The 12368-nt window shown below is 37.9% G+C and overlaps 1 protein-coding gene and 1 pseudogene across 1 annotated transcript in view; one reads left to right on the top strand and one right to left on the bottom strand.

Annotated features, from left to right (window-relative positions):
- LOC109839504 (S-norcoclaurine synthase 1-like) overlaps positions 1–8793 on the top strand; it is a 12787-nt gene extending 3994 nt beyond the window's left edge. Inside the window, exons 4-5 of the mRNA XM_020407966.1 lie at positions 7617–7944; positions 8426–8793. Coding sequence (XP_020263555.1) covers positions 7617–7944; positions 8426–8674 — 577 coding nt within the window. The 3' untranslated portion in view covers positions 8675–8793. The remainder of the gene's footprint in view (positions 1–7616; positions 7945–8425) is intronic.
- LOC109839505 lies at positions 1556–11513 on the bottom strand (annotated as a pseudogene).

Raw genomic sequence — 12368 nt, 5'->3', positions numbered from 1 at the left:
TCCCTCCCCTACCCCACCTCCCTCCCCCGCTGCACCTCCCCCCTACACCTCCCTCCTCCTCCTCCGGTCCCCCTCCCCCACCTCCCTCTCCCGTTCCGCCGCCAGCGTCGTCCCAAGGAATTTTGCGTCTCATGTTAACTATTATAGGTAACATGTTAACTATTATAGTTCACACGTTGAGCTCAAAACATATTTATGAAATTATAATAGTTAACATGTTATCTATAATAGTTAACATGTTATCTATAACAGTTAACATGAGCTGGCATGAGAAAGAGAAAGGGTAAAATTAGGATTTTAGGAGCTGGCATGTCTAATCATGAGTTGGAATCATGATGGAGGGCCCTAGACACAATTTTTTCAAAAAAAAAAAGGGGGCTGCAGCACATTAAAAAAATGTGAGGGGCTGGGGCAACATGAAGCCAAAACGAGAGAAGCTGATAGCCCCATCTCTCTTAAAGACACCAAAGAAAGAAAATACATCATTGCCCTCTAACACACATATGTCCTCTAGCATCAAGCAAGACGAGGCAGCTCGGATATGTTAAAGTAGAAGTGAAGAGAATCAAGGTTGTGTATAATACTGGCTAAGCAGACGGCAACATGATTAGTCTCCCTGTAGCAATGAGAGGCTCTGATGCGGGGAATCTGCATCTGATGAAGCATGGTTCTCCACTCATGAGAGAGTTGCCAGTTAGGAGAGTATTTGCCAATAGGACTAACGAGGATTTTTGGAGTCAGACCTAGCATGCACATTTACATGCCCCTTAGAAACAAACAAATACACGCTAACAGCCATGCTCTTGATCTCAACCTGTAAACTTGAGCCTAGTCAGTTTGGCCAGAGAAAGCACATAGCATCTTCCCCTCATGATCCCTAATTATACCCCCAACAGTAAGAGAATACATATCATCAAGTAAAAGCAAGTAAAAAATAGTTTGGTATGAGTGGACTTTGTGTCGCTGATATGAGTGGTTGTACGGGGGGAAAATAGATTATACATGGGACAAATTTTTAAAATGAGCCATTTTTCAATTTTATATAGCAATATCGACCTGATTAGAAATTAATCTGCAAAACCGACCCTTTTTTTTGGAAAATGGTCGATTTTGCAACAGCGATGTTTTTCGAGCTACACGGGACTAGCAGTCACGTGTAGTTCGGCCAGGAATTGAAATGCACGGGACTAGCGATGTTTTTCGAGCTACACGGGACTAGCAGTCCCGTGTAGTTCGGCCAGTAATTGAAATGCACGGGGCTGTTAGTCCCGTGCATTTCATTTTTTTCTTTCAGACAGTCTCTGCTTTTTACTTGGGACTGATAGTCCCGAGTAAAAAACAAAGACTTTTTCCGTCACAAACCAATTGCATGGGACTGGCAGTCCCGTGCTTTTCGGGACACATACGAAATGCACGGGACTAGCAGTCCCATGCATTTCCTGTGCACGAAAACATGCACGTGTATGTTGCTTTTCCTTTATCTGTCAATTCTTTTTGTCAATTCCCTGTATAAACTCATATATCAAATCTAAAAATCATAAATTGCACCATTACATTTCCTGTTAATTCCATGTATAAACTCATATATCAAATCTAAAAATCATAAATTACATCACAAACACAAACTCATTTACAAATTCAACAAATCACACCACAAACCCACTTACAAATCCAACAAATCACGTTACAAACCCACTTACAAATCCAATAAATCACACCATAGTCTCGGCTACAAATCCAAAAACCATCTCACATCCCGAAATAGATTTGTAATGTACATACCAAAATAGGATTGTAATATATATAACAACATTGATTACTTTACATACATCCAAGAACTCTTCTCCTCCTCCTTTGTCTTCGGCCTCCTCTATACCGACCTTTGACGAGTTCGTGATCCGGTTGCGTTTGTGGTTGTGACGGTCCAGCTCCGTCGTCAACACGTTGGGAAGGCCCAGCTTCATTGTCGTTTTTGCGTCATCCTCGTCTTTGTTGTGGTTGACGCGTGTATACAAATTGCGTTACCTCTCGTCCATCATGAAGGTCTTCGTGAGTTCGGTGTAAGGCTTGGTGAAGCCTCCGCATTATTGACTGATATATTGATGCATGGTCCTGTGCTTCGGGAGATGTACCTGCGAGGGATAATTCAAAAAATCAGAAATGCAAAAATTACTTTAAAATTCAAATTACATGATGTAAATTTCATATTCAATTCTATATTACCTGCTCGAGCCAATTCCATGCCACGATTTGCAATGGTTTGAACATCATCTATTGCTGATACCTGCAAATTTTTCAAAAAACACAAGTTAGCAATATTGAGAAATACCAATAAAAATGGACTAAATTGTTCAAAAACAAAAATTGAAAAATATTTACTAATTCTCTCTCATCTATACCCCGAAGCACATATCCTTTTTGTAACTCAACCAGTGTTGTGGTCTCATAGAGTATCCATCTTCTGGTTATCCCCCAATACCAAATGTAGTAATCTGATTCCCGGGGAGTTTGTTAAATTTACTCAACAATACAAAAATATCTATCATTCCATCTGTGTATATAATTTTGATGCTCAGCTACCCAGTCCTTTTGTTGGCCTTCTTTCTTTGTCTTCCTCTCTATTTTTTCAACAAACTCCGGAACATGTTGTGCAAGACCAAATTGCCAAAGCAACGATCCAGTACATGCATTTCTACTATCTCGAAACATATTAGAGGAACTCTGGCTCTCCATGTAACTAGGTATTCTATGCATACCGGGGTAGATGATTGAGAAATTAGGTGTAGGGCTCCCATTCCATCTACAGAGTATTTCATATAATTGTTGCATATCATTAAAACCAAAGTTGATATATAGAAGTAAAAGCTAATTTTTATATTAGTGATACCTGAAAAATCTTCATACGGTCAAGCTCATTCCGATAGAAATCTAATTGTCTAGCTGGGGTCTCGTCATAACATTTTTGGACATTTCATCTGTGTTGTTTTCAAAATTCAGTACGATAATGATAATTACAATTATATTTGCTACGTTAAAAATATAATACATGTAATTCAGTGGAATTTATCCATCTAATTGTAAATTCACGCATAGTCTCGGCTTCAAGTGAAGTCTCTCCCATGCCCATACTTGCAGTAAGCTGAGACACCCTTTAAAGTCACTATTTTTCATGAATTCCACTTTGGAGATCTCTCTATATAGGTACGCCAAAACGGCACTACTCCACGATAGATTACCACATGTGTCCAAGTCCCCGATGAGTGGTAACCACCTAGCATATTCACAACATTTCAAGTTATTAAAATAAGCTAATTCATGTCAATTATTATAAATACAAATTACACATACCTGGCATGCACTTTATATTTACTCGAATCTGGAAATAATATTGAACCGATCATATGCATAATGTATGCACGTGCATGTTGCTCAATCAATATTTGCGGTGCATCAATAGGCAACGACACCGAGAAAGTCTCTTTCAACCACTTAAATTTAATATTTCCTCCAGGCATTGACTCTGGAGCTACACCCAACAACTCCTCACACTTGTCCGACCAAAAATATCTATCACTGCCGGTAACGCAAGGACCATCTATGCGAAGACCGAGTATCATGGCTACATCCTGTAGAGTAATGGTAGACTCTCCCATTCTGAAGTGGAAAGAATTGGTCTCCGGCTTCCATCTATCTATCAAAGCGGTGAGTAGGGGCCAATTAAGCCTCATCCAACAAAAGCTTTGAACATGTCAAGAAGTCGGCACGTCCAACCGCGGCTATAATACGCTCATCCTCTAGATGCCAACGACTATATACGAGGCTATGATCAACCATAACGATATCCGGGCCTTTCTATAGAGCAAATGAAAGTATAATAATACAATATTATAATGCAATATTATAATTATAAGAAACTTAATTACCTGGATATAATATGTGAACGGTGTCGAGGCTGGTCATATAGGACCTCATCACTAACCGGCCCAGGCTGCATGGTGTAGATACCAACACATATCAATAACCGATCAAATACTAATTATAGTTTCTATATTACAATATATCAAAATTTGAATATGTCAATTATTACCAATTAATTGCTATCTATTGGGTCTAGCTGGACAACGAGGTCGAGTATGCCCCGGTTGTTTGCAAAGACTACTTTTTTTTTGCTTGACAACTCCTTCTCGCCCTTGATCCATGGTTCCCCTAATTCGCGCAGATCGTGATCGACCTGCTTGTCTCTTGTATTGAGGTGGAATTAGACGTGGTCTAGTATATTTGGGCCAATACCGACTATCATCGGGTGGATGAAAACTCTCAATGTATGTCTTTCGGTAGTGAATCGTTGAATACCGCCATTTGCATCTACACCGATCGCCACAAGAAGCACGCCTTTGTAATTGCCATATAAATGTGTACCGTCAATGCTCAATAACGGACGACAAAAAGTGATGCCTTTAATAGCAGGACCAAATGCCCAAAATACTCGAGTGAACATCTCCAACCCCGGTGCAATCTCTTCAGACAATATTTCATATTCAGTACCCAGATTATTTCGCTTGATAGCTTCAAGATATTGTAGAAGTAATTCATATAATTTTTCCCAATCTCCAAATATTTTAGACAATGCTTTCCTCCTTGCGTCATATGCCTTATATTTAGATATCTTAATGCCCCGCATATCATTTATCATTTACCCTTTGAAATATCTGACCTGCATTTAGATCAAGTTCAGCTATAACTTCAGGCATAATTAGCTTACATATATAAGAGGAAGATGCAGAATAATCATCGACATCCACCGACGGATTGAAACATGTATGAAGTCCGCAATATCTAGATATTACAAATTGCTCATTTGATGATTTTCTCACAGCTGCATTTAGCAACCAAGGACGTTTTCTGTTTCTCTCATCTTGCTCATTTGCATGCTCGACTCGACTTCAATCTTCTCGTTAAAGTAACAATTTACATAGTAGTTTGTTGTATTAGTTTTTACAGGCTTGAATTTGACCCGGTTTTTGATAGACCATTCTCAGATTGCAAAGATCAATGCTTCCTTGCTCTCGAATAGGTCCCCTTTTTTTAAAATGAAGTATTCATGTCGTTGAAAATTTGGACCAACATCAACAAATTCAGCTTGAGAAGTATTTATCAAATCCTTATTGTGAAACTCGTCGGGTAACGGATCTTCAGCTTCCACATAATCATTGTTAACATTAAATTGTTCCATCCAACGGGAGTCATCATCAATTCCAGCTGCCATCTGCATGCTATCAATTTGCACGCCTTCTTCTTCAATATCTTATGAGTCATCATTTGCTTCTTTTTCTACAATTGATCCGACCGGTAGATCACCCATAACATGGCCCAAAACGTCGTTAAAAATAGTACTTTACGTCCCACCAAGAGAATGGCCACTTAAATGTTGTAGTTGAAACCACGGATCTTGACTTGGAGATGTCATAAAACCATTCGACTCATTGTCTAAGTCAAGCATCCGAGAAAACTCTCCTTGAGGTCGTGAAACTTGGGCAAATTCGTGCATTGTCTAAGTCAAGCATCCGAGAAAACTCTCCTTGAGGTCGTGAAACTTGGGCAAATTCGTGAATCGGATACTTCTCAATGAACAACTCAATTGACACCTCCTTGAGGTCGTGAAACTTGGGCAAATTCGTGAATCGGATACTTCTCAATGAACAACTCAATTGACATTTGCTTCTCGACTAATTGTTTAATGTCATTCAATTCCTCATCGTCGGTAATCTCCACAGCAATAGTTATACTCTTATTTATCAAACAGTTGAAGAACACCTTAATTGCATACTCTGCTTTATTAATTTTAGTAACTCTATGTATTTCATTCATCATTCCATCAAAATTATATGACTTAAATAGCATAAACATTTTCCTAGAACCTCCCTCATACATAGGCATACTATTCAATCCGACGCTGAGGCTCCCATTGAAAAGCTAAATAATGGGTATAAAATTTGCCATCGAATCTGAAAAATTAACAGTTCATCATATGTAAATAATCTATTATAACTAAAAATATTAATCTTAATTTAAAATCAAATTTAAAACCCTGATCTCAACTGAAAAGCAAATAATGGCTAAAAATCCTAATCCCAAATTACATTATTCATAGCTAAACCCTAATCACATTATAACTAAAAATTATTCATAAAATCCTAATACCAAATCACATTATTCATGGCTAAATCCTAAACCCAAATCTCAACTGAAAAGCAAAAAATCCTAATCCCAAATCACATTATTCATGGCTAAACCCTAATCATGAATATTCATGGCTTAACCCTAATCACAATACTTATGGTTAAACCATAATCCCAAATCTCAACTAAAAAGCAAATTTCATGGCTAAACCCTAACTCCCAATTCATATCCCTCATCACTCAACTAAAAAGCAAATTTCATGGCTAAACCCTAACTCCCAATTCATATCCCTCATCAAATTTAACAACAAAATTAAAAAAAAAAATTTCATGGCTAAACCCTAACTCCCAATTCATATCCCTCATCAAATTTAACAACAAAATTAAAAAAAAAAATTACCTTGATCGGAGCTTGGTCGGTGACGGTGGTCAGGAGCTTGGTCAGCGGGGTCGACGGAGGTCGGCGGAGTAGAGAGAGGGGAGGGGCGAGAGAGGGAGTCGAGAGAGGGGCGAGAGAGGAGAGAGGGGCGAGAGAGGGGAGGAGTCACAGGTTAATGAGGGAATGAGGGGGTCACGGGTTAAAAAAGAAGTGCACGGGACTGCTAGTCCTGTGCATTTCAATTGCTGCCCGAACTACACGAGCCCGAACTACACGGAACTAGCAATCCCGTGTAGCTCGAACAAACACCGCAATTGCAAAACCGACCCTTTTCCGAAAAAAAGGGTCGGTTTTGCAGATTAATTTCCAATAATGTTGGTTTTGCTATATAAAATTTAAAAATGCCCCTTTTAAAATTTTGTCCCTATACATGCAATGTCGTCTGGATACATAATTACATATCATCTCCATTTCAATTAAACGCCAGAGATCACATTCTAAATCACAATCATGACAGTGGTAATTTGTGTCTAGCGAAACATTGAAGTCGGTTACACTTCACAAAAGAAAATAATGTTAGGTATATAGAATGAATCACGACTATCTAAATAGGGTTAATTACCCCCTGTAGTGAATGATAAGTTGCTTTTCTTTTGTCAAACTAGCAAAGAGGATCAAAATCTATGACATATCTACATTCGCGTGCAACTCTAAAATGTTATAAATAAGGTAAACAAGGCATAGGCGTTGCTTAAAAGAATCAATTGTAAGATGCACATAGGGGAAATACTACAAAAAATTTAGCAATTTTCTTAAGATTCGATCCTCTATACCATTTCTCTTAGCTCCTTGGACTTTTTAGGATTAATGCATATGCATCTTTATGCACAATCTCTTATATCCCCTAAACTATTTTATTACCAGTTGCACCGGTGAACTTCAGACTTCATTGTTCTCAAACTGATATCATGTCCTGTTCCTCAGGTTAACTGAAAAACAGACTAAATTGAATTATATGTCAAAAAACAATGTTGTTTAACAATTATGTATATATGCAGGGACACAATAGACAAATACTGCGCTTGCCTGCAAGAAATATCATGTGGTCTATTGCAAGCAATGGCGAAGACCCTAGGGCTCGACTCAGAGAGGTTTCTGGATGTAATGAAATGCGGGATTCAATCAATGAGGTTCAATTACTACCCACCATGCCCAAAAGCCGCAGATAAGGTTATCGGCCTCTCTCCTCACTCTGATTCTGATTTGCTGACACTACTCCTCCAAGTGAATGATGTTCATGGCTTACAAATAAGGAAATATGGAAAATGGTTCATTGCGAAGCCAATTACAGGAGCTTTTGTAGTCAATGTTGGTGACATACTTGAGGTAATTTTTGACCCGACTCCTAGCGATTGTGCGTATTATATGTACATACTTAAAACCATATTAAAAAAAACTACACATGGATAGTTGGTGCTCAAAGAAAAACTGTCAAATTAATTTCTATATCATGCTTTTTCCAAGAAACTCTTTCATCTACATTGTTCGACAAAAAATGACCATCATTTATGATCATTAGTGAAATCATTAGTTCTATATTAGAGTTCCGTCTAGACATTTGCCTTGTGCAAACATCTGTTCAAAAGTTCGAAGAACAAAACTTCATTACAAAATTAAGCAGTTTCCATTAAAACTCATGGATGAAAGAGTTTTTTTTTAACTGAACATTTTAGGTGAGGGGATTTTGAAAAATAAGATATAGCCGAAGGGATGTTTCCTATGATTAACCCTGACTTCTAAATGCTTCGAAGGTATAAAGCAAGACCTAAGAGGACAAGTTTACATATATACATTCATATGTCCACAGATATTGACCAATGGACGATACAAGAGCAATGAACACAGAGCACTGGTACATGCAGAAACCGAGCGCATATCACTGGCTGGATTCCACAGCCCAAGCAACGACGCCATAGTTGGACCTCTTCCAGAGCTTGTGAAGGAACAAGGCCGGGTGAATTATAAGACGATGACATATTCAGAATACATCATGGCGTACTTCAGTAAGCAGTATGGGAAGAGCCTTTTGGAGAGTGCCAAGATTGTCGAGTACTAGTTTTTCTTTTCCAATAATTTCATGATTTCAAACTATGCATGCGATTTGGTCAATAAAGAGAGGCTTGTTTTAGTTATGTTACACATTGTTCAGTAGTTCGCTTGTTCTTTTTTTAATTATTATTAAAGAGTTTGCACGTTTTCTACAATATGTCTAAAGGAACTCCTACAGGGAGAAATGGGAGTATTGGCAAAGTACATACTTAATTGGTCTTTGCATTCGAGATAAGACCTATATAACAACGTAGTTGTCAAATGAAGTAATAAAACCAGCTACAGTTAATCAAATTCACAAATTAATCAATTTCCTTCAATAACCAAATATAAATAGGGCATAAGCGAAAACTAACCTGGAATAGACTCTAGTATCGACGGGCGAGAGAAGCCTATTAGACTCTTGTGCGGATAACTTGGGGTGAAGGAATCTCCCATTGAATCAGCAGGTTCGCCCAACAAATATTGAAACATCGATAGACATGATAGTGGCCCTTTTTAAACAAAGCCACATTTAGCCTAATGCAATTGATCATTCCATAAAGTACATATGGGTGAAGAAGTTACTTGGTGATAATCAGCAATATTTTCTTACAGAACTCAAAAGCACTCTGTGCAAGCTGACTGAAGCTCCAAGTTGACATAATATAATCTTAATTGGTAAGGGAACCGCATACTGGGAGTTGGCAGATTTGAGAAAGGAAAGCGGAGATTATTTCAGTTTTCTAGGTCCAAAGAATATAAATGTAACGAACAGATATTGTAAGCTGGCATCTACATCAGTCGCCTCTGGCAGCAGCAGCCTACAAAAATGCACGATCCCGCACATCAGTCATGTTTGATGGTGTAGAAAAATAGCAAGGGAAGCATGGTATTAGCATTCTGCGTTTTCTCACCGTGCACGAGACCAGATATTGTTGAAGTCCCTTCTACTACACCAAGCTCTGTATTAGCCTTGGTGCGAGGGAGGGTTGGATCAGCCGCGACATCCTGTAGTATCTGAGCGCGTTCAGCAGCAGCATGATGTATCTCATTCCTATAGACACAGTTGTTATCATAAACCTCCTGCAACGAAAATTTAATCCCTCAAATTAGAAAGGCATCATGTGAAGGTAGAAAAGCATCCTCAGCGATACGCGGCTATATGTGATTTTAAATAGGGTTAATTGCAGAATAAAACCTCTGTACTATCGCACAATTGCAGATAGACCCTCTGTAGTTCTAGTGTTAGAGAAAGACTGCTGAGTGAAATTTTTTTTTACTCTTTTACCGTAGGGAGGTCTATGTACTATTGCCCAATTATGGATAGACGCCTTGTAGTTCTATTGTTAAAGACAGACCCAAGAGTGAAACTTTTCAGACTCTTTTACCCGTCAAAGAAAGAGAAATTGGTTTTGACAAGTAGACCTCCCTACGATAAGAGAGTCAAAAAATTCCACTCAGTGGGTCTAAAGAGAAATTGGTTTTGATAAATAGACCTCCCTATGACCAAAGAGTCAAAAAAGATTCCACTCAGTGGGTCTATCTGCAAGCGGGCGATAGCACAGATGGTCTATCCTCAATTAAATCTTTTAAGTAAGTATAGTTCTTCTGAAAATTCATAATAAATATTCACTTGAATGTAGAACAATAAGTCAGAAAATAGTTCAGCGTACAGTGTACACTATTTTGAGGTGTTACTCTGGCTTAGATTAGGAAAGCAAGTATAATTACTTTATATTAAGGGTTAACTACGGATGGATCCCCTGTGGTATCGCGGTTCGAAGCTTACTGTCCACCTAGTTTTGGGTAAATTACACTAAACCCCAAGAGGTTGTAAAACCCCAATAACTTTCAAAAATGGCACTAAACCCCCAATAATGTTCGCTGAAAAACCACAATATCTTTTGGGTAAACTACGCTAAGCTCCCAATAAATTTCAAAATGCCTTTCAATGATGTCTTTTGGTTCTAATTTATGCGGATTAATTATCTGCAAATAGCCCAAACTTATTTGGGGGGTTTTCTTTAATTCCAAAAGTAATTGGGGAATTATTGTGATTTTTAAAGTTATTATGGGTTCGGGCAATACACTGAAAGTTCATTGGTGTAATTTACCCTTTCGCCTTCGCAGGTAGACTACCTCAGTGATATATTTTTTGACACTTTTCCCCCAAGGTGTCTGTTTGTCAACAGAGTCGAAAAAAGTTCGCTCAGGGGTCTATCCGCAGAAAAAAAAAATAGAGGGTAGTAATATCAAATCAGTGGTACTGCAGGGGAAAAATAACCCATATATTAATGAAAAATGATACAGGCACTCCGGCCACATCCCTTTAGCTACAGTGTAGGGGCTCACTTGAGTTTTTTTTTAAATCTCAAGTGGGCCCCCTACACTGTAGCTAGAGGGTGTGTAGTCGGAGGTGTGCCCGATGGTGTGCCTATAGCGCCTCCCTATATTAATGACGTACGAGGAATGTGTTTGATTACTACCAATGTCCTTAATAAAATCGAGGTCTATAAATAACCGGACATCAAGGTTTCCTAATCTACAAAAATCCGAACTTTAATCCAAGAAAAGACACAGAAACCCTAGAAGTGGATACCTGATGATCGCATGCAGTTGCGGCAAGCGAAGAGGAGGATTTCTCTCTCCCTCTCCTCTTTGGGGTACAGCAAGCTGCTGCTGCTGCATCAAGAGCCACAATTGATCAAAAAACTAGGGTTAGGGTTTACGAAAAATTGAAAAGAGAGAGAATGCAGTAGGGGTTCACGCGACGTACCACTCGCGGCAAAATCTCATGGCGCTTCACGGCGGCGCTTCTATTTCTGTTTGTTTATTAATTAATTGAGAGGGGAGAGGGTTTTATGTTGGCCACCTTTTGGGATTTCGTGGGCCGAGGTCAGCGGAAGCTGATGCTATGATGTCACGTGCTGGGTGCGTGAGGTACCATCTTAATTGAGGAGTTTTGTCATTTTGGACCCCTAAACTTTCCTATTAGTTCTGTAATGAGCCCACACCTTCATATATGCAATTGACGCCCAAAAGGTAAGTTGTTTTAAACAAGATCGCGCAAATATATGCAGTGTTCACATCGAATCCTAATCATTCTTAAACTTATCGGTTTTTGTGCATATATTCGTCAAATCATGCGTACTAACTATCCTCAAATTTCAACATCATATATGCGTACTAACTATCCTCAAATTTCAACATCATATATATATATATATATATATAAATTTTTTTTACATATTACATTGTTATCCTAATCTATTCTAATTATCATATCTTCTTTGATTTGGTAATTAAATAATTTATCATATTCATAATGAGACTTAACATGTTATTGGATAAAGAAGATACGTTTGATATAATTCAAATCATTTACTTTTTTTCAATTTGCAAATAAATGTAAACAACATATGCTAACCAGCACCTAAAAGTTTTTGGACTTTGTAAAAAGTATCCTCCACGTTTTTTAAATTGCAAAAACAACCTTACAAATTAAAAATTTTATTAAAATATATTGAAACTTATAAATTTTACTTATTTCAATTCAATGAGAAATCTGAAAAATATATGCTAGCTAGAAATTATAAGTTTTTTGACTTTGTAGAAAATATCTTGTAAGTTTTAAAAAATTGAAAAAACACCCCTAAAATTTTAAAATATATAAAAAACCCTTTGAAAAATTCAAACCTATAAACACACTAAAAACCTAT

The sequence above is a fragment of the Asparagus officinalis genome, chromosome 4 (genome assembly GCF_001876935.1).
Source record: "Asparagus officinalis chromosome 4, Aspof.V1, whole genome shotgun sequence".
Taxonomy (NCBI): domain Eukaryota; kingdom Viridiplantae; phylum Streptophyta; class Magnoliopsida; order Asparagales; family Asparagaceae; genus Asparagus; species Asparagus officinalis.
This window is presented reverse-complemented; position numbering and strand designations above follow the sequence as displayed.